This window comes from Megalops cyprinoides, chromosome 12, assembly GCF_013368585.1.
Source record: "Megalops cyprinoides isolate fMegCyp1 chromosome 12, fMegCyp1.pri, whole genome shotgun sequence".
In the NCBI taxonomy this organism is placed as follows: domain Eukaryota; kingdom Metazoa; phylum Chordata; class Actinopteri; order Elopiformes; family Megalopidae; genus Megalops; species Megalops cyprinoides.
The window spans coordinates 3,473,738-3,501,398 of record NC_050594.1 but is presented as its reverse complement, the minus strand read 5'-3'; the positions used below and the strand labels follow the sequence as shown (position 1 = coordinate 3,501,398).

Genomic DNA, 27,661 nt, shown 5'->3' with positions numbered 1-27,661 from the left:
AATATTTGGCAATACATTTTTTTTCTTTCAATTCTTTTCAATAATATGAATTCATGAAACAACTTTTTGTTATGTCGTACAGACAGTTTTTGGAAGCTTGCCCCTTAAAGCTGTTCTGCGATCAGTCACCAGATACTAGGTCCAAAAATGACAGTGGACAGGAGGGTGTTGCATAACTCCACCACAATGCACATTCCCTTACAGGCAGGATAACTCCCCATGTGACACATCACCACCAATCGGACGAAAGCACGTTGTGAGTGGAGGCAAAAAGAAACATGCCCTAGCACTTGCAAGCCCTTTCATTCATAACACACTAAACACATTCAGATGTGCGTAAGCTATACGAGTTTCATCAAAACTACTGCCTCCTCCAATTGAAATGCCAACCATGGCGTAAAAGCTTATTATGTGGTTTGCAATACATATTATGTTGGTTTAATGTGCTATGTATTCACTGTTCAACAAAACAGTTTGCAATTTAAAAATATGATGAATTTTTCTATAAAAATACATATAAAAAATCCATAAGGAGCACTCTTGTAACACGATAGGCACTGATGTGCGGTCTTCTGGACGCTGCATGGCCCCCTACCTCACCGCAGAGGGCCGGAGCAGTCCAGGCCTGGTCAGTTGTGCGGGGCGAGGCTGGCGGTGTAGAGGTAGGACACGGTGCCGGCCTGGATCTGGAAGGTCTGGCCCTGGATGTGGTGGCTGGGTATCTGCTGGGTGGTCTGGCTGATGGAGATGGGCTGGGCGGTCTGCCCGCTGATGTGGATGGCCTGGCCCTGCTGCAGGGCGGGCGTCTCCGCGGCGACGGGCAGGTGTGGGAGAGGCGGGTGCATGACGTGCATGTGCTGGGGCGGGGCCGCAGGCGGGGCGTGGTGGACCTGCAGGTGCTCCATGGCCTCCTTGGTCAGGGTGATGACGTGCATCTGGTCGGGCGCTCCCTCCAGGACGCCCAGCGTCTGCTCGCTCTGGGAGACCAGCGCCAGGTTCTGCACATGCTGGGAGGGCGGGGTCAGCAGCGTGAGGCTGGGCCCCGCCTCCGCCGCCCCTCCCCCACCCTCCTCCGGCCCACTGATGATGCTAATGCCCTGCTCCTGCCCCGGGACGAAGTTGATGTTGTCCACCTCGCTGGTGACCACCAGCTGGATCTCCTGCCCCCCGGTGGCGGGCAGCTGGTACTGCTGCAGCTGCAGGACGCCCCGCACCTCCTCCGCGCCCCCGCCGCCCGCCCCTGCGGCGACCTGGGCCAGGGCCTCCGCGGGCCTCTCCTTGTTGTGGGTTTTGGTGTGGGCTTTGAGGTTGTCCAGCCGGGCGAAGGACAGGCTGCAGAGAGAGCAGGTGAAGGGCTTCTTGCCCGTGTGGGACGCCACATGGCGCCTGCGAGCGCTGGGGTCTGAGAAGGACTTACTGCAGATGCTGCACACGTACGGCTTCTCCCCCCTGCAAGGACAAACAGCGCGGACGGCAAAAGCCAACTTATCAAAACTGAAGCACAAAATCCAGTTTTAATTTCATCTGAAAACCGGGGACAGTGTGCTGACTGGCTCACCCTTACCATACGCATGAAATGTCCCAGCTTCCTCTAGTGGTACACTAATTACTACAAGAGTCATTTCAGTGAGTCATTGTAGCTTCCAGTCCCAGGCAAACGTGCATGATGTGTTAAGTCTACAGGATGAGACAGCCAAGTCTTTTTCCTCCACAGTGAGCAGGTTCCCTTACCTGTGTATCCTGATGTGTGTCTGCAGGGTGCTCTTGGCTGTGAAACACTTCCCACAGAGCTCACATGTGAAAGGCTTCTCTCCTGTCATGAGAACATGAGAACACGCCCCCCATCGTCAGGGTTACCGGTTTTCCACCAATCACAGCACGCTTCACTTTACTGATCTGCACAGCATGCTAGCTCCTCTACATACTATAAGGACCTACTATTCTGGGACAGTTTTCTACATTATGTTCATTAACCAGATCCTTTAAACTTTAAAGAATTTTTAACTAAATCTTTTTAGTTAACTAACTGTGCTATGTCTTTATGTACACTTAGATTGTATACTACTATGGGATTTTTTTTTTTTTTTTTTTTTACCTACAGTCATTGTGTCAATGATTTTTTTTTTAATATATTATCCTTTAAAACTGTAAATTGACCTTGCTAAATGCCAAGTCACTAACCAGAATTATTCAATCCTGCAGTTTTCTGGTTACAAATTCAGATCCATAGCCATTACATCACTCTGCTGCAGGCAGTGAAACAGAACCAGTGTTCTATTGACAAGTCAATCTCCGTTCAAATAGAACCGGTCTTTTAAAGTAACCTAAAAATATGATCAGCCAGACAGCAACATCATTCGCTGTGTGAAAATCAAAGGAGAACTTTCGCTGTAATAGCACTGGGGTATTTTCTGCACTTACCAGGCAAAATAACTAGATTCATGTGAATGAAAAGGGGAAAACGAAACCCGAAACGATTTTCTAAAGTATCCAGCCGGCTACTAATGAGCGATCAGATGCTGGTTTTGCAGCTAGCTAGCAAGCAGTCGCATTGATGGTTAGTCCCTCCCTAACTAACGGCATCTTGTCCGTTGGGCAATGGATCCGGTGCTGCCACTGGTAACTTTTACTCATTAATAATAAGGTTGATGAAAATAAGACCACATTATTATAATAATCTTTAGTGTACCTGCGAGTGTATGTTGGGGTGTCCACAACGGACCTTGTAGTGACCGCTGCCTGGGGGTTGCTCTGCAACCAACACGAGCCTGTTTGCTTGCCGGGCGCAACGGGTGAAAATGCTGGAAAATTCTGTCTATATCTGCGAAATGATTTACCATCTAGAGAGCGCCAGTATTCCGGTGTTGGAAAACGTGTACAGTTTATTACAGTCAACATTGCCTTAGTTATATAATGTCTGTTAATCAAATGGGAACTGGCGTTTGCTAACTGCCGGTGGCTCAGTATTGAGCGCCGAAACAATCGAAGAAGTGACGTAACTCCGCACGTGCAGTTAACGAACCCACAGACCCAGCGCGAGACGCGCTGTCGCTCTCATCAGAAGGCGAAAATGTGCTTTTGCAGTCCATTTCTGTAAGCTTGAAAGATTATACATACCAGAAAACGCTCTAACGTAAGATTCGGATAATATACCGTAAGATAATACAGACCATTTCCAAAATTTTCAGTTCCACTGATTTGATTTCACTGGTATTTTACTACATATTAGGTCTGTGTCCATGTTAGACTTGCTGGGGAAAAAAAGGCTTCTGCATAAATGATTGTATGTGATATTGGGACCTGAAAATACACTAAAAATGATAGGTAGAATTTTTGTGCTCAGTTGACACCTAAAATGTAGTCAAGCACAACTTTAGAGAACTTGAATTTTCTTCAGATTTGTTCATATGAATTACTGAGTAATGTTTGCTAGCAACCAAAGTGTTGTTGTTACGGAATACCCCACATATGAAGAGGAAGAGCAGGTCACCTGTATGAGTTCTCAAATGCTTCTTCAGTTGAGCTGCGTCCATAAATTTCCGGTGACAGTGTGCACACTCTGGCAAAGGTTTCCCTGAAGAAGGGGGAGATGTGTGACACAGTAAGAGATGTCAACCATTCACCTGAGAGCGAAAGTATAGCCTCACTCTTTACCTGTGTGCACTCTGTAATGGCTCTTCAGCTGCCTCTTCTGACTGTAAGTCTTTCCACACTGATCACAGCTGAACGACTTCTGGTCTGAAAGATTCAAAACATCAGTTATATAATTGACTTTATTAAGTTTGTTCCATTTATTACACAGTGAAGTAATAACATAGACTGGACATCTGATGATAGTGCATGTGTTTCATATTTAGCAAAAATATGAAAAAAAAAAAAGGTAAACGACTACTGAGGGTAGGAATCAGTTGCTGTCTTAGCTTTTAGAAATACATCCCCTGCCTGCTAATCAAAGCTACATTCAACATTGCCTTCAAATGTACAGGCAGCACCTGTGATTTTTACATTCTACAAAATAAAAGCTATGCTCACTTCAACAGGAGCCAGCATCACTGACATACAGTAGCTTCTCTGCAATGTTGATTATATCCTAGAGCGAAGAGTACAGCCTCTGTGAAGTCCAGCCAAATTGCACAACGTAAACAGAATGTGAGAAGCTCTTCAGTGAATGACCCTCTGTTTATCATCTGCTCCTTGTGTAAAAAAAACTAAACGCAGAACTCATGTTCTTGCTGGGTTTGCTGCTGTGTGTGGTGGGGTGAGAGGTACCTGTGTGCAGGTTCATGTGCTCCAGCAGAGAGTGCTTGGTGGACAGGGCCTTGGAGCACACGGTGCAGGTGAAGGGCTTCTCTCCTGTGTGCATACGCTGGTGAACCAGCAGCGTGTGCTTCTGAGTGAAGCCCTTCCCACACAAAAAACACCAGAAGGGCTTTTCACCTGTGAAGGAGATCGCACACACATGCATATAAATCGTGCAAATGCTGCACTGACATTTCTGCAGCCTTAACTGTCTTCCTACACCAACATTTCATCAGATATCACACAAGCCTGACTGCTCAACAGACAAATGATTTCCCATCGGTACCCCGTGGAAGTACATGCTTTCCTGAGTCAATACTGTTCTGATTCACTGATCTTAATAGCACGCAGATCACCAATACAGTGGGCTGAGAGAGAAGGATGGGGCCATCCAGGTGATTTAAAGATCATTTATTACAGAATGAATCTGTGCAGGATTCCTCGAAAAGAAAAGCAAACACAAACATTCCCCTTGAGTAATGTTTGCCTTTTGGCCTGTGCTCAGGTTGGAGGTGGAAGAGGTGGGTCACCTGTGTGAGTTCTCTGGTGTATCTTTAGGAAGAGGTGATTTTTGAACACCTTCCCACAGTCCTCGCACCGTGCCTCGGTGTTTGGGTACTTCCTCTTCCTCCCCCTCCCTCTCCGCTCAGGTTCCCCCGTTTCCGACACCTCGTCACCCATGCGGTAGCCCTTTAACTTCACCGGCGGTTTGATTTTGCGCTTGCTGTGTCGGCCTCGCCCCGCCCTGGGGTCGTAGTCCGCGTCCGCATCCTTGCCGGGGTCACCGTGGACGTCGGAGTCGGCCAGGTCCTCTTCCGCCTCCCCCAGGTTGTCCTGTGGGCCCCGCCCCTCTGCTCCGCCCGGTATGGCGTTAGCAGGACTCATGGAGGCCTCTGTCTCTCTACACACACCTGGACCCGATGCTCCTGACACCTCGGCGGCGGCCACGTTCTTTCTGGGGCGCCCTCTTTTGCGTTTGGGCTTGGGGGGGGTCTCAACGTCCCCTCCCCTTCCTTCCTCCCCCGCACCCCGGCAGTCGGAGTACGCCTTCAGCAGGTCACCCACCTCCAGGAAGCGGGCCATGTCCAGCAGCGGGCCGCCGTCGCCCTCCTCCACCGACACGCTGGCACTGTAGATGAACTCCAGCACGGCTCCGAACGTGCGGGCCGCCATGCCATCCAGCTTGTAGATGGACTGGCCCACGTGCCCCTCCGCCGTGAACATCAGCGAGAAGTAATCGCTGCTGGCCGCCAGCAAGGCCTTGTGGGCCTTGAACTGGACATCCTCCACGATCAGGGTGATGTCACACAGCAGGTCCTTCTTCCTGAGCTTGTCGAACTTGTTCAAGATGGTGTCTTTGTGCGCTTTAGAGTAGATGGCCAGGTGCGGAGGGTTTTGGACTGGAGGGGGTTCTGCCATTCTTGGAAACAATCAGGTGATTCTTCAATCACCTGCAAATATGAATTGGGAATTAATCACATGCCAGAATAATAATCTAATTGTGCCTGCTGTTGGCCCTGAAGCTTTTGAATGAAGCAATCAGGGGTTTTGTCAGAGCAGAAAATGAAGGAAAATAATCTATTGTCTTTGTACTCTAGTGCACAATGTGTTCTGTAACACTGGAAGTGAGGTTTACCCAAACTAACCAGGTCAATACTTCTCCTATCCAAAATGCACAATATTCTTATGATGCATTGGGGGGAAAAGGAAAATCAAATAGCTTTTAACAACAACACGGAGAGCTTAGTCACGCTAATCTTGTTCTAGGACCGCAGCTTGAGTTCTTCGGGGTTTCCGTAGGAGTACAGTGGCCGTACAGTGCCTCGGTAATGACATTCTATTTCTACAGCAGTAAATATTCCTAACAGCAGAAATTTGCTGTGCTCATCGATCCTGAACATCAAAAAAATTTAAATCAACGGTGACACTTCTGCATTAATGAATCATCAGTTTTAGTTGTATCGGGGCACAAGCTTCGGGTGGCACAAAAATGGCAGAAAGCGCATCTTAAATCGACGATGACACAGATTGTTCAACTATTATATGAAATACTGGATTTATTCGGAGCTCCACATTACATACAACTCCGAAGTCAGTCAAATTTATAAGGAAATTCCAGTGATCTAGCAGGCTAGTTTGAGGAAAATAGGTATGCAACAATGATGGACAAGCTCATCAAAATATACATTAAGTAAGGTCGAATGTCAACAGCTAGGTGGCTAGCTAACGTTTCTGTCACTAGCTACATAAAATAAAAATGAATCAATATCCTGAATGCATCTATCGAGCCTGCTAACGTCATGCTAGGTGGCTAATAATGATCAATGTTAATACAACACTATTGCAAATCGCAGATGACAATCATTGACGACCGGTTATGCACATTCAGCTGTACAGTTGTGCCTCTAGTTGTATAAGTAGTTAGGAGCCCAGTGAAACTTGTGCCACTAGCTTGCCAGCACGCTGCGGCTGCGAGAGACCAGACAGCCAGTTTCCCAGCTACTGTATTCAAACCGAGCGCCATGTTCGGTCTTCAAAAACCTATCAGTCTCTGATTTTACTCATTGTTTACGCAAGCACATCTGAAGCAGTCGGAAAAAATAAACTGAAACGCGTTTAAATGGTTCGAACACTGTCGGGACACATTAATTCCAAATATCAAGGTGCAAATTCTATCGAATAAAAAAATACAAAGCTTCAAGGACCTTACCTTCGCGAAAATGGCCGTAATGATCTGGAAATATCGCGAGAAGTGAGGCCGGGCGAACCCAACCCACCCCAACCACGCTGAACGGTTTGTATTCGCTCCTGCCTGATGCACATAAGTTTTTAAAAATGATTTTAAATAAATTCTGATAGATTTCTTTTTATTCTGTAATTATAATATCCCATCCTTTAAAAATCCACGAACCTAAAAATATCCACGAACGTTTAAAAGAAACAATTTATTATTATCTTGATTCCTACTGATAATGTTGATAACAATAGCCTAATATAGAACAGTAGTAATATGATAATAAGAATCATCACCACCTATAGTTATAATAATCTAAAACATTGAACATGTCCAATATAACAGTGTTCCTGGTGTTCATAGGAACTTAATGTAAAAATAGCAGTGGTCACACAAAATATCCTGGAGATAGAATTCTGTGTGAAAAACAGTAAACAAGACATTTCCAAGATGCCTTGCATATTGAATGGAAAAATGCTGTAAGTATTTGATAGGTTGAAAAAAACTAAAACGAAGTAAATCAGGGCCTTGCCGAGGGCAACCATATATTACAGTTTTTTCAATTTGCGAACTTCTACTTCACATGACCAAAGTTCGGCAGCCCTCTTTCAGACACAATCCGCACTTTCTGCAGCCCTACCAAACTGATGAAATTGTAAGGAAAACACAGGAAGACGTGCTCATTTTTGACAGAAAGGCTGGCACGTGGGAACGGGGATGTAATTCGTTGCTGCTATGTACAAACCTCCCAGACAGCAAGGAAACATCGAATCAATGTTTCATTTTAGTCAACTGCGTCAATATCCGTCAACGATCAATTTTAAATTGTTGAATAAACATCAGTTACGTCATTGATTGGCAAAATGAAATTGATGCAGTGTTGATTTATGAATGTTGCATGTTGCAGCTGTCATGCTGAAAATGTGAATCATTATGTAACTTTGATCAGTGTGACGTGACACACGAGCTATTTATTTAAATTTTAACGTTAGAGAAGACGTGTAAACTGCAGCTTTTCTGTAACAGCTTCCGCCTTTCATGGCTACGGATTTCTCCAGTGTTGAGAGCCTTAGAGAGGAAGAAATCTTCCTTTTCCTACATACTCCACCTGATCTGGGGAATAAATCTAGAGTTCTGTCAATTTCCCCAAAGGAAAAATCACTGGTAACACTGCCAGTTATACCCACACCGAAAATTAAATATATTGTATTGTATTGTATTGTATTTTGTATAGGTTGTGTTTTTTGTGGGTTGCTGGGTTGCTCCAGGCAATGGACCAATGTTCAATGCCACATCAGCACACAAGAAATTGGCCAGATTAGTTTAAAACACTTTCCCCTCAAGTCCTGGAACAATGAAATTCACAGTTTCTTCACCCTAAGTACCAAACAAGAGAGAGTCTCTGCTGGCAACCTTTTGTAAATTTTAAAATATGCGCAGCATACTTTTCAAAGTGTTTCACTTTAAATGTACCATCCAAATTTATTAATTCAGGAAACAAAATGAAACAGTATTTACTTTAGAGCACAGGGGAACTAACATAGCACAATATATATCTCCACAAACTGAAATATGAGTATGATACAAACACATAATCAGGCAAGGTTGTAGAAAATAATGACAAGTATTTTGAGTGCACAAGGCAAATATTAGGCTTTTATAGCCTTATTTTGTATAATAAAAATGAATACACAACAGGTTCCCAAAATCTAAAACTTCATCCTCAATTTGGCTTACTCTAGATATTACTGCACATCTAAAAAAAACACCAAAAACCAAAGAAAAGTAGAAAAACCACACTCTCTTCAACCACCGCTCTTCAATACCATTTGTCAACATCGGGTGGCGATAGAAAACTTCAAGTCAATTTTCACCATCTTCTATTCAGCACTGAAAAGAATTGCAGAAGAGTTTGCTTTTTGGAGTTTTCCTCTTAAAGGCAACTTAGAGACATCAGTTGGCGGTGTTGTTTCCAAACTGCGGAATACGCAGGGCAGAATGCAGCCCTCTACAGCCAGTCCACTTCGTCGAACTCCGAGCCCTCCTCTGAGTCGCTGTACTCCACAGCGATTCGCCGAGACAGGATGGTGGCCACATCGTTGCCCACGCGCTTGTGCTTGTTCTCTTGGTCGAGCTGCTCCTCCACCTTGCGCAGCTGAATACCTGTGGGAGAGAGGGAGGAATCAGCTGTATACACATACAGAGGGGGAGTGAGGGTCTCTGCAGCTCGGAAGAGCTTCAGTTAGCCAATAGGCCCTCGTCATGACTATACAAATATCATCAATAGTGGTGGCAGTGTAGCATAGTGGTAAGGAGCAGGGCTCGTAACCGAAAGGTTGTTGGTTCAATTCCACACTGGAACACTGCTGCTGTACCCTTGGGCAAGGTACCTAACCCAGAACTGGCTCAGTAAATATCCAGCTGTATAAATAGATAACATGTAAACATTATAACCTATGTATGTTGCTCTGAATAAGAGCATTTGCTAAATGACTGTAACGTAATGATATGCACTGCTCCAAGCTACAGGAGATAGCTTTGACCACACTCTAGCAAGCTAAGGTCACAGGCTATAACTAATGAAGTGAGCTACATGGGAGTGAAAGACCTGAATTCTCAGGCCCAGCTCACCTTTGAGTATTGCCTTTAGAAGAGCGCTCCTGGCCTCACTGATGACGGGCAGGCTGGAGTGGTGGAGCTTGACTTCGTGTCCCGTGTGCATGTGTGGAGAGGAGGCGGGGCCTAATGACAGAGAAGACACAGGAGGCAGGCCTGGGGGCGGGTCTGTGGGTGGGGCTGAGGGGGGTTCTGTGGGCGGACCTGTGGGAAGGGGCATGGGAGAGGGACCGGAGATGCCCCCTGGGAGGGGCAGAGTGGGAGGAGAGGGGGCTGGGATCATCTCGTCTGTCTGGGAGGGGGGTGGGTCATTCTCTGAGGCCTGTGGGAGATGGGCAGGGGTTGCTGGCTGCAGGGGAGGGGCTACAGGAAGAGGGGCGGGGTGCAGGACCCCTGGGCCAGTCTGAAGGGGAGTTGATGGGGGCAGGACTGCAGGGGGCTGGTCTGGAGGGAGGGGTATGTGGGGAGGGGCGGTGCTCCGCATGGTCGAGCCAGCGAGGGCGGAGGGTAATGGGGGTGTCTGAGGGGGCAGTGGGGGTGGGGGAGGGGCATTTGGGTTAAGGAACACAGACATCCCAGCAGAATCCTGAGGATGTCTGCTGCTGTGCCTGGAGCTGGAGAGACAGACACACGACCATTAATTTCACCTGCTGAGCAACGGAGCATTTACCACAGAGGCATGTCACCAGTCAACATCCCTTAAGAAATAAAGTATCTCATGCACAGTCGCATGAGAAGCAGGCACAAGTATGCACAGTGTTAAGTGCAAGGGCCAAAACAACAGAAGAGCAGAGAATGCAGCATGCACCTGAGGCAGTGTGATGCACATCAGGTGCAGAAGTGCACAAGCTGCTTTGCAGTTCTGTAAGGATTCTGCACATTGGTTAGGAGCGGTATCTTTTCCAGAGGTGTCGTGTGTGGGGAGACCCACCTAAGCGCAGCAGGTGTGCTGACGTCTCCGACAGTGTGCGAGGAGGTGGGTGGTGCAGGGGGAGGGACCACAGGCGGGGGCTCAGGGGGTGGGGTGTACATTCCGTCATCGCCTCCATAGTGGGGCGTGTCCATTTGGCCGTAATGGGGGGTAGCCAGGGAGAACGGCCCACCCTCTATATGCTCCATATGCCGAGATGGTCTGCAGGCACAGAAAAATGACGGATTAATGATACATTCACACACCAGAAAATCCCACCTCCCCCCAGGAAAAGGAGGCCTCATGAACTTCAAATCTATGGTGAAGCCATCTTGTGCTATAACTAATCTTGTGTGTGACATCAATGTGGACCAATCATAATGTTCCTTTTTGAAAGCTGAAGTGTTTAGACTGGTTCTTGCCGGTCTGAGCCTGACCACACAAGGTAGCCCCTCTCATTCTGAGGTTCATGAAGCCTCGCTCTCCCCTCACTAGCAGGGCACCTGGAGTCGGGGCGGGTGATGGAGCAGTTGGACATGTCTCTGTGTCTGTGATCCCCCTGGGGGTCGTCCTCCCCCCAGGCCAGCTCGGGGCCCTGGGATTGCTTCTGCCACTCTTTCCGCCTGTCATGGGGGGCACGAGGAACCCTTTCCAGCTCTGGGGGGGTGTCAACATGTTTCAGCTGGAACACAAATGAGCCAACGGCCCCAGGGTTTTAGCATGTACATCTAAGAGATGAATAATAGTGCCATAAGCATATTCTGTTGACAGTGATACCTTGGTATTAAGGAAGACTCTGAAATAGCCTGAAATAGACTCATGAACCATCCCACTTACCAAAACAACCTATAAACAATACAATACTAGAAATGTCTCCACTCAATCCAGATAGCTGCTTTCCCCCATGATGTATCCGGTGTAATGACCTCTGCGGTACTGTACACAGGTTTGTAATGTATGTAACCACCTCTGTGATGGCCGTCGTGACTGCATCAGTTTTTCGGTATGTACATGACTCACACAGCGAGTCGCCGAACGAGATTTCCTTCTTGGAAAGAAAATAAATCTGAAATCTGATCACTTGTATCACACAGTATCACTTCATAAGAAAAGTTTTTTTTTTTACACTGAAGAAGATGTCTCAGGATAATCACACTCTGAATGCACCCTGAAAGATTTTCCCTTCTGTTCATAAGTAGACAGGGCTCCACAGGGATAACCATGTGATTAAAGATGACAGAGGCAGAGATAGCCGAGGGCTGCACACAGAAACAGGACCCGCACTCATTATTGACAGTTGCAGGACCAGGCCCATAGCAGTGAGTGCGGTTTACGTAAGAGGTGAAGTTACGTAAAGTAACTTATGAGGTGCAGTTCACAGACCCACTGTCTGTTCTGTCAGCGATAGTGTGTGTTGTGTTTGTGTGCTAAAATGGAGGCTTAACGATGCAGTGTTTTGTTTTCATTTTAAAATGGCCCTCAAAGTTTTTTTTGTGTACAGGGTAAAGGCAGGACAGTTGTATTGGAATCTGTAGATGACAGGTCTGGCACTGGTTTTGCTCTTGACTGTGCCTCGGAGGGTTTATTTGTCATCTGCGGAGGGTTGAACTTTTCTATTTATTTTGGTCTCCATGTGAAGCTTGGGGCTGACTCACTGTAACAATACTGGCCCATGCACCGCACATAAAAACACAGAAGGTGAAAGTGGTCACAAAAACAAGAAATAATTTATGTTACAGTGAAACAAACTGGGAACCAGCACACTTTCAGAGCTGCAGGACCAACCGAATGCTTAACCCTCACCCCCCCCCAGCCACACCATGACTTCCACCCTGAGTACTGTAACATTATCCAATAAGACAAGAGCCAGATCGAGCAAGAAACCGTCAGAAACAAGAGATAAGCCATTACACAGCAAAAAGTAAAACTTTGGTGTGTTTAGATTAATGAAAGAAAAAGAAAAGACTGAACCCCTTTTGATGAGGACTAATATAATGGGTCCTCAGTGTTGCTGTAGATGTGTACAAATAAAACTGCACCTAAAATCCATACATACAAATGAATTCCATTGATCACATGGCTCCTCCTGGTGACTCTGCTTCCCTCTGGCTGCACTGCACACTTCCCACTCCTCTTCTTCCTCCTCTTCCTCTGTTTGCAGCCACTGCCTGCTTTTCTCTCCCTTCCTCACCACTTCCTCCCCTGCCTCCCTCCTTCCTGACCCCCCCAAACCCTACTTCCTGTACCCCCCATCACCTCCTCTACCCACTGCCATCCACCCCCACTTCCTCTTCCTGTACCCCTTCCTCTCCTTCCACCCCCACTTCCTCTTCCTGTTTCCCCTTCCTCTCCTTCCACCCCCACTTCTTCTTCCTGTTCCCCCTTCCTCTCCTTCCACCCTCACTTCTTCTTCCTGTTCCCCCTTCCTCTCCTTCCACCCTCACTTCCTCTTCCTGTTTCCCCTTCCTCTCCTTCCACCCTCACCTCCTCTTCCTGTTCCCCCTTCCTCTCCTTCCACCCTCACTTCCTCTTCCTGTTTCCCCTTCCTCTCCTTCCACCCTCACTTCCTCTTCCTGTTCCCCCTTCCTCTCCTTCCACCCTCACTTCCTCTTCCTGTTTCCCCTTCCTCTCCTTCCACCCTCACTTCCTGCCCCTTACCCTCTGTTTCCTCTTCTCCTTCCTCTTGTCCTCCATGTCCTGCAGCATCTTCTCTCTCCACAGGTCGAAAAAGTAGGAGGGGTTTGTGTAGAACTTCAGTCCCTCCTTCCCATCATCCCTAGGGTGTTAGGCAACAGAAACTATCAGCGCAATGTTTTATTCAATCAAGTGCTTTTTTCACCTTGAGCAGGGAAAACCCATAAAACTGAGATCTCCACCTGTATGATGCAAAACCCTGTGTGCTACCTTGGATAAAGGTGTGTGCTACAGAAATAAAAAATCTAAATCACAGATAACAGTTACTACATATTATCAAAAATTGTGAAAATCTTTTGCATTCCTATTGTATCAACATTAAGTGATTATGGGATTCAGTTAACACATATCAACCAAACTTATGGAATTTATGGTCAAATGTATGATTTATGTATACAGCTGAACAGCTGAGCTTAACAGTGTCAATTCTGAATGGTTTTCAGAATTGACACATCTCTCTTTTCAGGAGATGAGGATAATAAGGGGTGGAGTCTGAGGTGACCAGTAGGGTGTGAGGATGTTGAGGGGTGGAGTCTGAGCTGACCAGTAGGGTGTGAAGATGTTGAGGGGTGGAGTCTGAGCTGACCTGTACGGGGAGAGGATATTGAGGGGTGGTGGCTGTTCACACAGGTCAAAGGTCTCTTGTAGAGGAAGAGGCAGCGTCCAGCGGTTGAACAGCTGCTGGTCCTGTGTGGTGGAGCTGTGGAAAGCCTTCCTCATGGTGATATCCTGCAGGGATACTGAGAGATTCACAGAGAGAGAGGAGGAATCAGAGGGAGAGTGAAGGAGAGAGAGAGGGCAAGAAAGAGATAGAGCACACAGAGAAAGTGGGTAAGAAAGAAGGGAAGACAAAAAGAACAAGGGAGACAGCAGACAAAGAGAGAAAAAATGTTATAAAGGTCCTCTGAATTAGAGGGTACAATTGATCATTTATTTCAATGTGCACATTATCATGACACCTGACGGAGACATACCTCAGCCTCAGCCAGGGGTAGGCTGAGATGAAACTGAATTTTTGACAAGAAAACAGTTGGTTAAATCTGAGGTTTCTGGTCTGTTTCTGTGGGACACTCACCCTCCTCCTCCCTGGGGTCCAGGTGTGTGATGTTGATAACCAGGTGATCGATCCGCCCCTGCAGAGAGCTCACCCGTAATGCCAAGGAGTGCGCCTCCTGAAACAGCTCCCCAAAAAGTTCCTCCGCATACACACCTGCCGAGATCCAGAGGCAGCTTTAAACCATCAAATATTATCCCTGATCCGAATGAAAACCACCATCAAACATTATTCCTAAAACAAGTTAACACTACCATCAAATGTTATCCCCGAACCGAGAGAACACTAGCATCAGATATTACTCCTGAACCAGGTTAACACTACAATCAAATATTATCCTCTAACCCAAGTGAACACTGCCATTAAACACTTTCATGTGTGTATTTTTTTAGAAAAAGGTAACTTGTGATTTGGTCCAGGCCTCGAGAGCCGCGGGATCCACTGGTTTGTGTCCCAGCTCATGTAGCCATTAATCCCAGCTTTCTGTGACCTGTGAGAGGGGCAGAAAGACGTTGAGGGCTGGTGCTCACTGAGGTTGCTGAGCTGTCGGATGACGTTGGACAGGGACATGTTGGAGACGCATTCCAGCTCGTTCCTCACGCCCGCCGGCAGCGCCGTGTGGCACAGGTGCCTGGGGCCCACGCTCCTCTTCACCAAAGGCATTCTGGGCCGCCGCTAAGGCCACCACACCTGGGGAGAGAGAGAGAGAGAGAGAGAGAGAGAGAGGCATACAGTGTGTGTGTGAGAGAGAAAGAGAGTGTATGAGGGAGAGAGAGAGAGAGAGAGAGAGAGGAGTGCCATAAGTCAGGCAGAGACAGCGAGATAGAGGGAAGGGCACACAGAAAGAGACAGAGAGATGGAAAGAGACAGAGAGAGGAACAGAACATTTTAGACACAGCACTCCTAAGATCCACCACAGGTATTCAACATCTAGCAATACACATATATGCCTGTCTGTTTACACATGATGTTACATAACTCCATCACCATCTTAACCATGGAAGTTGGTTTTATAATGTAACCTTAATTATTAAAGCCACAGTTCTAAATACACTTTGAGCAGTCCGTGACACGCAATCTCTCATGACCTCGCTTTGCTGGATGATCAGACCTTGTGGCAGTAATGAGTCTTCAGCGCTCAGAAGCATAATCTGCTCTGTGTGGCAGGGGCTCCCTTGAGAAGGACCTCATTACATGTGTTGTAAAGAAATGTCATTCAAAGCCCTGTGTATAATATTTCTTATAACGCATAATTCGAAACACTGCATTTATTTCCGGTAATTTAATGAGTGAGGTGACATGATACCATCCAAAGCTGGGACAGCACCCTGGAGCCTCGGGGCCCGTAGTGGCCCACTTCCTGATGGGCCCTGACGTGTCTGTGGAAATATGAGTACAGCTGATGGCTCCTGTGAGCTGCTCAGAGTGTGTCCGAAGGGCTCGCACTGTGCTTTCTCAGAGTGACAGCCCAGGTTACACTGCTGAAGCATCACACCGTTTCACCTCTCACCCGATCTAAACCAGTTTTGTACATCGAGACCACAGTGTAAAACTGCCAATTGTTTCAGCGCTGCAAAAGCAAGATTTTTACGTGTCTTAGACAATATGATAACGAGTTTGGTGCCCCTCCTGTAAGTGGTTTTACTGCAGTTTTAGACGTCAGGGAGCAGGAGGTCTACCTGAGGCTCAAAGTGTTCTGAAAACCGTGGCTGTAATGGAGTCTAGCTGTTTGGTCCAGACTTGGCCCAGCTCACAGACACACGCACCTCACGGGACAGAACACAAGCATCTGTTCTCAGTCACACGCTGCTCCAGGTTTTCAGCTGGGTGGAGCCAAAAATGGCACAGGGTGACAAGCACAGACATTGTGTGAGGTGTTGTCACCCGATACCGTTCTCTCTAGGTCAGAGTTTCCACCGGTGAAGGAATAACACCTTTTATAAAGCTTTCCCAAGTCACGGCATCAACGGGCTCAGACCGGACACATTCACAGCTCATTGTGTCTAAACCTGTTGTCACTGCGGGCCACACCCAATATGGCTGCCTTCCAAACACGTACTTCAACACATGCGAGTATCTTCCCACGGCGTTCACCCATTCATGCCATGACTGATGCCAGGAGGAATGTGCCAGAGAATTAGAGGTGATAAAAAAGACAATGGAGATGTGTGTGAGGAGGGAGAAAGGAGAGAGAGAGAGAGAGAGAGAGAGAAATGCAAACACGAGAGCACAATAGATACCTAAACTATACATACATTTACATCATAACACCTTTTCCCAGCACTTTTTCCCTTAGCCTCCCCTTTAAAACACCTACAGCTCCAAGTGAAACTGCACACGCCCAGCTTGTGTGGAAGGACACCACTTTTCAAAAGGCACAGGTAGAGATCAAAAGAGGGCAAGAGAAAGCGAGACAGAAGCACAATACATCGCCAACTGTCAAAGCCTGAGGCACAGAGGCCGCCGAAACTGACAGACTAAATAGGCCATATTTAATTAATGCTGCCGTTGCTGTTGTTTATTTTAAGCAACATGTACAGTACATCCTTATCACACCGGCAAATCATTCCGAACTGAAGAGATACAGAGAAAGAGACAGAGAGATGCAGAGAAAGAGACAGAGAGATACAGAGAAAGAGACAGAGAGATGCAGAGAAAGAGACAGAGAGATGCAGAGACTGAGAGAGGAAGGGAACAGAAAGACTGTGTCTCCACGGGCCCCTCCCAGCTGCCGTTGGTTATGCTGCCTGTGCTGGTGAAAAGGCGTGGCTGCGCTCCCATGGGCAGCCACATCACATGACTCAGCTGAGTCACATGACTCAGGCTCTCGCCAGCCCCGCGAGTGTGAGAGTAAACTGAGTGTAAACTGTAATCCAGCTCTGCTGTCATTAAGGGCTGAGGCTGGGCCTTAAGTTGTTATTACATGGAAGGACGTGTCTTTGGTGACAATAAACGCAAGTGTTGTCCTAGCCCGGGCCCTCATTAAAGACACACGGTCAATGCTGTTTACACAGCCAGGAGGGGCTTCCCCAAAATGCAACTGCAAGCATAACTTTTGGTCTCAAGTCAGAGAACCTGAAAAAGAAATATTCTAGTTTGGGACATTATCTGTAGCAGAATTAAAGCCACCATCAGTGACCAAATCATGCAACAATACAATCTTGCCTTAAAAACAATCTGATTGGTCTGCTGCCAGCCCTTACAATGGTGTATTGAGTTGCCAAATTTAGTCCTAGTGCTCTTTATCTTCCACAAAGTAGGGCAGGGTTTGAACAGGACAGGACAGCGATCGCAGTGTCGTGTTCGACCTGTCTGGTGCATGCAACCACCAAGCTGTGGATCAATATGAACGGAAACAAGGGGGCCAGCTTTGACTCAGAAGGGATTTAATTTAATATTTAATATTTACCTTCTGTTTGCTCCCTCTTCACTGTGCACTTGAGATCCATAACCCCGTAACTCTGAGTGAAAGTCGTCCTGCCTGTTACTAGACTCTCTGAAAGTCGTCCTGCCTGTTACTGGACTCTCTGAAAGTCGCCCTGCCTGTTACTGGACTCTCTGAAAGTCGTCCTGCTTGTTCAGGGACACCCGTTCAGGACAGGCACAGCGCACATCCTTAGCCTTTATGTCACAAGCCTGGACCTGCTGCTTGAGCACAGTTTCCATATCAACAAGCAGATTACAAACAACAGCTAATCCCTCAGAGACAAAAGTCAACTTCGGCAGGGGAGGCAGCACCGCAGTGATTGGTGGTACTGGCAGGGTGGGGGGTGTTGTGTATGTGTGTGTGTGTATATATGTGTGTGTGTGTGTGTGTGTGTGTGTTGTGTGCGTGTGTATTGTGTGTGTGTGTGTGTGTGTGTGTGGGTGTGTGTGTGTGTGGGTGTGTGTGTGTGTGTGTTGTGTGTGCGTGTGTGTGTGCATGTGTGTGTGTGTGTGCATGCGTGTGTGTGTGGGTGTGTGTGTGTGTGTGTGTGTGTGTGTGGGGCTGGCACTATAGGCTCGGTGTGCCGCAGTCATACTTCCAAAAGCTCCTCTCTGCTGTTCTGTTCCTGCCTCACGCAAAGAACGCCATCACATCTGCAGGAACACCTGCAACACGTTAGCTTCCTCATACTTCCTAAATCAAGCTGGATAATATTTCATGCAGCAGTTCTCTGGAAAAAAGATCACTGGTTTGCCTTACCGTTGCAATTTCACGAGCCTATCAAGTTTAGAAATAACAATGGCTGTTTCCTTGGAAAAAAAATAATGAAAAAATCATACAGAAGAATTTGAAACTGAAAATGTTAAGCATATCAAGACCAGTCCGTGTTTAACATAGACTACATTACTTAGACTGCTTAGTCTACGTTACAGACTACGTTAAATACTTACAGTAGTAGGTCCATCCAAATTCTATCTTGATGTAAAAATGGTTACATTTTTACATTGAAAAATCCTAAAAGCTTTTTAAGGGGTCCTCGGATTTTAAAAAATCATAGATGGTCACTTATATTGACAAAATAGTCAAGATAAATCCCTTTTAAAGCACAAAAAGATCTTCTCAGAGGTAACATAAATATCCTATCTTGAAGTAATCATTGACTATGTGCATCGAAATGGGTTTTGAAGTCTTCAAGTTATCTTGAAAGGGTCAATAAGAATTTGTAAATTAACCCCCAGGTAAATATTTGGTTGGGTATACCAAGGTCATCGACCCTAGTTCATGAATGACTGGTACATACAACCAAAGAACTAGCTGGGGGTTTTTCTCATAGAACCACCTTTTAGTTTCCATCCTTTTGCAGATTACCACAGAGAAAACAACAGGCAACTGTTGTAAAAAAAACAGTTAAAAGTTTTCTAAAGCTCGACTGCACAAAGGACCCTGACGCCATTCATTCCTATGAAGCCGGTATGAAGACTGAATTTTATCGACAGGCTGTTAAGCAAAGAATCCCTTCGTCTCAGTAAAATGTGGAAAAAAACGAGGGGGAGCGATTGCTTTATTCAGAGGCCAAGGCTTTTACTGCGAGATCACATGAGGTTCTGCGTCTCTTCCAGCAGGCATCAGAGGAAAACCCCAGCGTTCCTTCCAGCTGCCTGTAAAAGAGCATGCTCCCGAGCCATCAGACATCAATCTCACGTCCAGCCCACATGTTCGCGTGAACGTCCGTCCACCTCTGCCCTCCCATCTGTGTTAAAGTGGAAAATACCTCAGCCACATCACCACACTTTCTGCCCCCCATCCCGCCAGATTCCCGCCAGATTCCCGCCAGATTCCCGCCATGCTTCCGCCATGCTCCCGGGAGCATCAGGGCTCCTCTAAGACCATGTCTACACATGCATGAGGGCTGGCTGGCCCACGGCATTCTGGGAAAGCCGAGCGACCTGACCTACACCGGAATTCTGTCAGCTGCTCATTCTGACCATAGGATGCCATGGAAATAAGAGCGCGCAGCATGGTAATCAGTGTCTCGGATAACGCGACTTGGAAAACAAAATGGATCCAGTTTTTACACTTAGAGCACAATTCCACGGTATCAGTCATCAGTGAGGTGACTGAGAAAATGAAAAAACGACTGGCACTCATCTGTTGCTTCACACACAGGCCCACAGGGAAGGTTACCACAATCAGGCTGCTGAACTCGTTTCAAATTTGCAAGCCGCATGCAAAACGGGATGCATATCTCCGCTCTGCCTCCGAGACGCTGGCATCACCAGACGCCGCTTCCTTCTGAGCAGAGCCAACGGCTCACTGCTGCTGATAACATTTACATTTTCCATAGGAACATGAAATCAGGTGAAAGGTGCTGATATGCCTGTCTGCTACAGATCCAGAGCAAACAAACACACGACCGACGCAGCCGTGCAGCTCCTCTCTTCCTGCACAGTCTTCACGTGACTCTGATCAGCCCAGATGTGTAAAACTGGGCATCGGAGCCAGAGGAGAGTGTGTCTGAGGACAGCAATACAAAAATAATATGCCCTTATTAAAAAAAGGAAAATCAGTGTGTTCAACCTCCTGATAATCAAGCCGAATAGCAACTGCCTCAGTGCCAATCAGCATCCAATCAACGCCACCTACTCACAGCCCTCCCAAGCTTGCAAGGTGACCTGGCTTTAAAGTACAGCAACAGCCCTTCCCCCGGCGGCTGGGTGAGAACCAGTAGTTTTGCCAACAAGCGCCTACAAGGGTTCAATAACCGAAACATCTAGGGACAAGAATTCAATCAAAGAGCCAAGTGTTTTTACCTAATGTTAAACTGGCCCACAACTTGAGCCAGTCCATGCCTGTTGGGGGCACACAGGGCCCTGATCAGAGAACCGTCACCATCTGCACAGAGGCTACATTGTGCATGGTTGTTGTCTGCAGTGAAGCCCGGGACAAAGGTTCCACTGTATGCACGGTTGCGCAGATGTGGCAGAAAGCATTTGCTGTGCCTGCAATCTGCCATGAGGACATTCTTCGAGTTGCCTCGTGTTAGAAATGTCATTTACGTCACATGCTAAATGCAGATCAGAGAGGAGGGAGCACTGAAAATATCTGAGATGTTTAGTTTCATGGTAAGATCACTGTGGTCAATGAACTCTAAAACACAGGGTTGCCTATACCTCCTCAGAATGCCAACACCAATATTACGCAACGCTACCAGAAATGGATTGTTAACATGGTGGTGGTATGCAGTGAAAAAAAAACAAAGAAACAAAGGGAAAAAAACAAGGAAAAATAGAAAAAAAAACATAATTTTCATCTAGTCATATAAAAGTGTAGGCTATATTCAACATTTAACAGACACTGAAGTCATTTTAGCACAGAACTTGTTTTTAAATCATGCCACAGGGAGGGTGAGTTTTACCTCCACCCACCTTATATTGTCAACTGATAATTTGATCACATATTAATAAGATTTTGAGACTAGATCACATATGGTTTTAACTTAAAATTCCACCTAGCCTTCTCCATTAATGCCACTAAAAGACTTTTCTCCCAGTTAAATACCATAGGCAGGCTTCAGCCTACAAACAGATTGCTTGTCACCTACATAGGCTATACCCATGTCACATGATCACAATGTAGAGCCAAAAGGAAAATGGCCTGGGTTCATAACGCTAAGCTTACCCAGGTTCACCTGAGATATCCTGTTCAACTCTACTCCTGCCCTACTCTACATCCACCTAATTTTTGTTCTTGTTCCAACTCAGGTGGAGCATAATTGGAGCCTCGAGGAACAGGACAACAACTTGAATCACCTGCTGATCCAGATGCCAGTCAACTGCTTTAAATTACTTCCCTAAAACCTGAGAATGGTGAGCCTTTAGGACGAAGTGTGGACACCACTGACGTGTGCTCCTGTCCCGCTCAGGTTCATGTGCCCCGATCTACCAGCCCATGAAGCTTGCATAGAGGACTTACATTACTCTGAAAAAGTACAGTTCTTTCCAGCTCAAAACTGGCTGCCGTGTAGCCATCTCCTCAGGCTATCTGGTGTTCCTGACAAACACGACTGAAGTCATTAGAGAATAATGAGAGCACATTTTGGCTGCAATGAGAAGAAGCAACCCTGGAAACAAAGGCTGCATCCCAGACTGAGTTTTGCTCAAAATTTCCCCTCAAAAGACCAAGGAAATGGCTGAGTCAGCTGCTCTGAGGGTGTCCCGGTCCAGAATAAGGAACTGTCACTCAGAGGATGCTCTCAGCCAGGGGGGAGACATGATGGTGGCTGGTCTTTACTGTCACCCCCCAGTTAAATATCGGGGAAAATATACTATGCTTTTCCCAATGTCACACAGATTATGGCAGTTCACATGCATCTGATGAGCTTATATCCTCTGTTGGAAGTGCAGTTTTTACAGGACACATTATTTAAAAATATTCCATGTATTTGCAAACTTTATTTTGTATAATGCCAAAGTATCACTAAGATCTGAATGTTGGTAGGTATAATAAAACTATACCACACTTGTTGCCATGGCTTATCAAATAATTAAATCCATTTAAAGTTAGTTTTATTAATTTTAACATCAATTGTTGATTTTATTGCAATTATGGTATCAGAGAGAGAGGGACCCCTAAAACCTCTCTGCAGACAGTGGCATCTGACTCTTTTCTTCTCTATAAAAACTATTTTATGGGTTTAAACATATCAATGATTGAAGGCAGGATACTAAACCTTTTAAATGTTCCTAATTACAAAGGAAAAAAAACCATATATTGGCAATTTGACATAATTTATTCAAGACTCAGGATTCAATTGGAAGCAATATCAGAAGGATGTAATGCAGACGTGACCAACTCCCTCTCTGATAAAAGTCATTGACTAGCACAGCTCAGCTCTGGTCTAGCTGTGAAGTGTGCATCTCTGAACTCTCCTTAGAACCAACCTAAGACCCGCTCGATCAGTCGCCCTTATCCAATTAGAGCAGGGGAAAAACAAAAACCCTTCTATGTATAATAAAATGGCGTTTCTTTCTGGGGACAAATTGTTGGCTCTTAAAAGAGCCTTTGGGTTTATCAAATCGGAACATTAAATTTACTTAGAGCTGGTGTACTTGGTGACGGCCTTGGTGCCCTCAGACACGGCGTGTTTGGCCAGCTCTCCGGGCAGCAGGAGGCGCACAGCGGTCTGAATCTCCCTCGAAGTGATGGTGTGGTGCTTGTTGTAATGAGTCAAGCGGGACGCCTCCCCAGCGATGCGCTCGAAGACGTCGTTGACGAAGGAGTTCATAACTTTCATGGCCTTCGCGGAGATGCCGGTGTCCGGATGCACCTGCTTCAGCACCTTGTACACGTAGATGGCGTAGCTCTCCTTCCTGTGCCTCCTGCGCACCTTGCCGCCCTTCTTAGCCATCTTCCGAATGACTTTCCTAGTTTTCTTCACCGGTGAGCCCTTTTTCGGCGAGATTTTCTTCGGTGATCCTTTCTTGGGGGAGCCCTTCATTTTCGCTGGCATTGCTCAAGAACCGCTAGTCGCACAACTAACATAATTACGAACATGACTAAATCTATATCAGGGCTATATGTAAATTAGATTGTGCAGTCTGCACCCGCAGTAAGCTCGGATCTGATTGGAAAGTGCTACGCTGTTGGACTTTTCTCACATTCTATTGGTTAAAAATTAAGGCGCTCCCCAACGGTTTTCCAACCGACACGATTATTCAGAGCAAAAGAGGCTTATCGCGCGACTCACATGTCCTTTCACAAGAAAATAAATTTATTAGTAAATAAATGATTAAAAAACGCATAGCCTAATCTTCTGCCGAATTAGCCCTTGAGAACAACACTTCTTAGTTTCCATGGCTATTCCAAAAATCCACAGAGTGGCAGTTAGCCAGCTAGCGGAATTGACCAACTGAATCTCAGATTGTATTTGGCCAAAATAAATTCATCAAGATCCTATCCACAAGAACATCGTAGTGCCTCGACTGTCTCTTAATTCATGATGTTATTACTCTTATTTCCGAACCACTACTTCAAGAGCCGGATATGGCTCATTGCATCCCTTCATTTGCTCTCTGTCGAAAACAAGTACGAATCAAATGAGAACAAGGAAAAAACCCACATTACTCACACCTCTAACAAAACGGCCAGTTTCTTTATCAGGACAAACTGATGCCTTCTAACAGAACTTTAATTATTGGAATTTGGATACGCACTTCACTTAGAGCTGGTATATATGGTGACGGTTTCTGTGCCCTCAGACATGGCGTGTTCGGCCAGTTATCCAGGAAGCAAAGGGTTCTGTGAATGAGCGCCCCCAGTTTAAATCTCCCTCTATTATTGTACACTGTTGTAGGCCTATTAGTTATAGTATTGGGCTTGTTGTAAAGAGACAAGCGATACGATCAAAGATATAGCTGACGAAACGATTCATGATGCTCACTGCTTTAAAGGAAATACTTTACCAGTATCAGGCTGCATGTGCTTCAACACATAAATACCATTAAGTTTCTTTCCTATGCTGCCTGCGCTTCCTCCAGCCTTTTTGACGATCATTTTCATGATCGGTGAAACCGGTGAAAGCTGTTTTAACTCCTTTCACAGGTGAGCCCTTTTTGTGAACCTTTTTTGGGGACCTTTCACTTTGCAAGGCATACCTCTTTCGGTCTTCAATGAAAGAACATGACCTCAACAACATGCCTATAATATATATGGGCAATAATGCAAAAATCGCAATTTTCGAGTAGGCCTACTGTTAGATGAATTTTTTTGGCAAAAAACGAAATCACAATCGAATGGACACGTTTGCTCAGGAGGATGATAGCTTGCTATTTACCTGTACAGATAAGCAAAACACAACTTCAGCGTGCGTTTAAAGAGTAAAATCCTTTATCATGAAAAATACAAACATGCCAAAAGCAAATACAAGCGCCACACATTACCTCATAATTGTCAATTAAGAATGACGAAACTTAATCTCAGTCTGTATGAAAACAAATTTTCAAGCATTGATTATTACACAAAAAGAAGAACCCGTTATGTATTATCTCTTCTGACCCTTACACGTCCATGAGGTCACATACATCCTATTTCAAGATAGCCTAAATGTTGCGACAATCTGTGTCATTAAATGTTATATAACACCTTGGTGTGTAGTGTGACCTTATGACTGTAGTGTAACACATCGCTTGGATTAATAGTAAACTGCGGGAGGTAAAGTGGCAACAAAGACAATCACATTTTTTATATTTGAAAAAAATTCCTAATTCTAAGTCGAAAGGGAAAGACAGGACAAATGCCTGAAGCAAAGTAACAGCTCAAATCGTTTCCTTATCGCAAAATATAAAAACACAGTAGGAACAAACAAGTCCGGACTGAAGTTACACAGCGCAATCTCATCTCATCGGTAGCCCTATACGTTTAAGATTAATAGGTTTAAGATGTTAAACGCCTCTTCTTCAAACGAATAGCTGACTTATTACAATCGTTATTAGAATTAGTAGCCTATAGTGTCCCTTCCTTCGACTTCAATTGCATGTAGAAATCGCTCAGTTGCAAAGGCTAGTCTAATCTCATATCTACTAAAGAAACCGCATCAGCAGCTATCATGGACTCTAGGTTTTATCGCGTATTTTATCAAATACTCAGCGTTCATTTCAATACTAAATAGCCTATATTTTCATGTGTATGCCTGCACATACGAAGATTCAAAGTAATGGAACCTAAACGATATTTCAGTATCACCTTCAGCCGAGCGAACGGAGAAGGACACTACCGTATCTGCTGCGCGGCAGTCCTGTGTATAAATACTTTTAGTCTCAAATCTCAAAAGTCCCTTTAGACTCTCCGGTGCGTTGAATAATCCATTAAGATCGAGTGCGGGCAGAATTCAAAAAACGCAATATTTGGTGCATAAGGTGTTTGGTAGTCCGTTACCACACGCTTTAAAGACAAGCACTGTAATTATGACAACGCTAAACCTGTTTTACGATAGCTATAGTGCCATTTCTCCAGGTGAATAACGTGCAGCGCTGTTTGGTGGTAAACGGCTTTCACGGTTGTATTTATTAACGCATTTGACTCAAACCCTGAAATGAAAACTTAACCACTTCTCCACTGCCTGATTAAAACAGTCAAAGAGGAAACAAACAAGAAATGAGTCAGGGACATGACTTATTTGGCTTCGTGTACCAGTCCTACTGGTAGTTGCAATGCCCTAGAATAACTAATAACTGATTAAACCCGTCCAGTACTAAAAATAATCTATGCTGGTACATCGACACGAGTGTCTTTCAATGAGTAATAATTACTACAATATTTGACGAAGAACCAGGTGACTTTTTTAACGCAATGAACCAGTATTTAGCGTCATTTCGATGAATCCCGTTGTGCTCCTGTTGTAGGTTAGCCTACAGCTGGCTAGCGAAATGCAAATGAAAAACACATGGACTAGATTTACGAAAGAAAATATAAATTGTTACCCCTTGCTCTGATGAGGTGCAAGACATAACCGTGCATTTTCAGTTTCACAAAGACTTTTTTAAAACTGAGCACTTTTATACAAGTAGGCTACAAATGCACAGAATTTAGTCATAAACATATGAAATAATAAAGATTTTCGCATGGTTCCACATTTATTCACATCTGTGTTGTGGACAATATCGTTATCGCTACGTAGCCTACAATACTGATTCCAGCATAAAGGTGCGCACCTCACCCTAAATCAGATGGCACAAGACTGAAACTGTGGTTTAATCTCGTAATGTACAATAGAACAACGGAACAGCAGCGGTACGAATGAAAGAGTTTACCTGTTTTCATGTTCTTTCCATCTCTCGATAAACCCGGGCTCACCGCTCCCCCGCTTAAATATCCAGTTACAGTTTCAACTTCGAAACTCAGTTAAACCACGCCTGGGCAGATGGATGAATACAAACACAACTACTTTCCAAAAAAAAAGATTAAAAAAAAGTACTCCACATCACACTTGAATCACACCCTTGCAATTTTGTCTGTGGCCATTTGATAAAGTTTTCTGAGAATCAATAGGCTAATGCAGATTTTTCAAAGTTACAGTGATGTAGCACGTATAAAGTAGGTTGATCTCCTCCTTTTCGCGGTCCTGCTATGATAGTAGGCTAGCTATTCCCACCGCGGTCGTTTGTTTACTAACCCCAGAAACCGTGCAAAAAAAAAAAAAAAAGAACAACCCCACAAACGCAGAACGTATTGCCCCCCTCTGAATGGACAGTGTGCGCAAAACACACCCATTCATGCAGAGGTGTCCAATCCCAGACAAGAAGGCGGAAACAGTTTTATGTGTTGTGTAGCTCTCCAAAGCCGTAAAGGATCCAGCCTTCAGAAATTCTGAAAACTTTAATTGATATTATGTTTGCATAATCCTCCCTACATTTTGTCGCCAGGCAGACGCAGTGCAATGTGCAAGCTGAATTATTTGCGTATACATCGACATTGTTGACATCCAGCAGACAGGCACACTCATCCTCTACGAACATGTTAGTTTGTCCTTTTGTTGGGTAATTTCAGATAGAAGTGACGCACTTCAATAACAGGTAGACTGAGGATAGGTGCATTACTCAAAAATCAAAATCTGACTGTGTGACTGTTCTAGCTAGTAGACTTATATGGTGCTGCCTGTACACAGCAAGACCATATTGACTCCGTGTAGATTTGGGCACTGCACGCAGAATTTGTAAAAAAAAAAAAAAAAAAAAAAAGAAAAGAGTCTCTGTGCATACACATTATCTTGACGTAAACAGCAACACTGACATGAAAGATGATGTACGAACAAGGAGAGGGGCCATTTCCGATTTGTGACCACTAGAGGTCACTGAACCTCCGATAATTTACATTATCCATAATTCTCAGATTATAAAAAATGTCCTGGACTTTATTCAAGCACGCCTGTTG

At 45.4% G+C, this 27,661-nt stretch overlaps 3 protein-coding genes across 4 annotated transcripts; all 3 read right to left on the bottom strand.

Moving 5' to 3' along the window:
• Positions 1-568: 568 nt before the first annotated feature.
• On the bottom strand, positions 569-5,976 carry zbtb24 (zinc finger and BTB domain containing 24). 2 transcript variants are annotated; one of them, XM_036542918.1, is made up of 7 exons: positions 5,946-5,976; positions 4,830-5,750; positions 4,270-4,437; positions 3,655-3,738; positions 3,491-3,574; positions 1,732-1,813; positions 569-1,449 (listed from the first exon to the last, which is right to left on the bottom strand). In XM_036542918.1, exons 2-7 carry the CDS (start codon positions 5,716-5,718, stop codon positions 630-632), a joined length of 2,127 nt encoding a protein of 708 aa, XP_036398811.1. In that variant the 5' UTR covers positions 5,719-5,750; positions 5,946-5,976; the 3' UTR covers positions 569-629. The 2 variants fall into 2 exon arrangements, with proteins under 2 accessions (XP_036398811.1, XP_036398810.1); XM_036542917.1 differs by lacking the exon at positions 5,946-5,976 and having other exon boundaries at positions 4,830-5,835.
• Positions 5,977-8,761: 2,785 nt separating this feature from the next.
• On the bottom strand, positions 8,762-26,868 carry LOC118786824 (wiskott-Aldrich syndrome protein family member 1-like). The gene is made up of 9 exons (XM_036542159.1): positions 26,542-26,868; positions 14,838-14,997; positions 14,329-14,463; positions 13,840-13,993; positions 13,218-13,335; positions 11,063-11,241; positions 10,581-10,781; positions 9,665-10,263; positions 8,762-9,196 (listed from the first exon to the last, which is right to left on the bottom strand). The coding sequence occupies exons 2-9, from the start codon at positions 14,968-14,970 to the stop codon at positions 9,042-9,044; spliced, it is 1,674 nt and encodes a 557-aa protein (XP_036398052.1). The 5' UTR covers positions 14,971-14,997; positions 26,542-26,868; the 3' UTR covers positions 8,762-9,041.
• On the bottom strand, positions 22,824-23,243 carry LOC118786695 (late histone H2B.L4-like). Its single transcript, XM_036541961.1, has one exon. The coding sequence runs from the start codon at positions 23,241-23,243 to the stop codon at positions 22,824-22,826; it is 420 nt and encodes a 139-aa protein (XP_036397854.1).
• Positions 26,869-27,661: the final 793 nt, after the last annotated feature.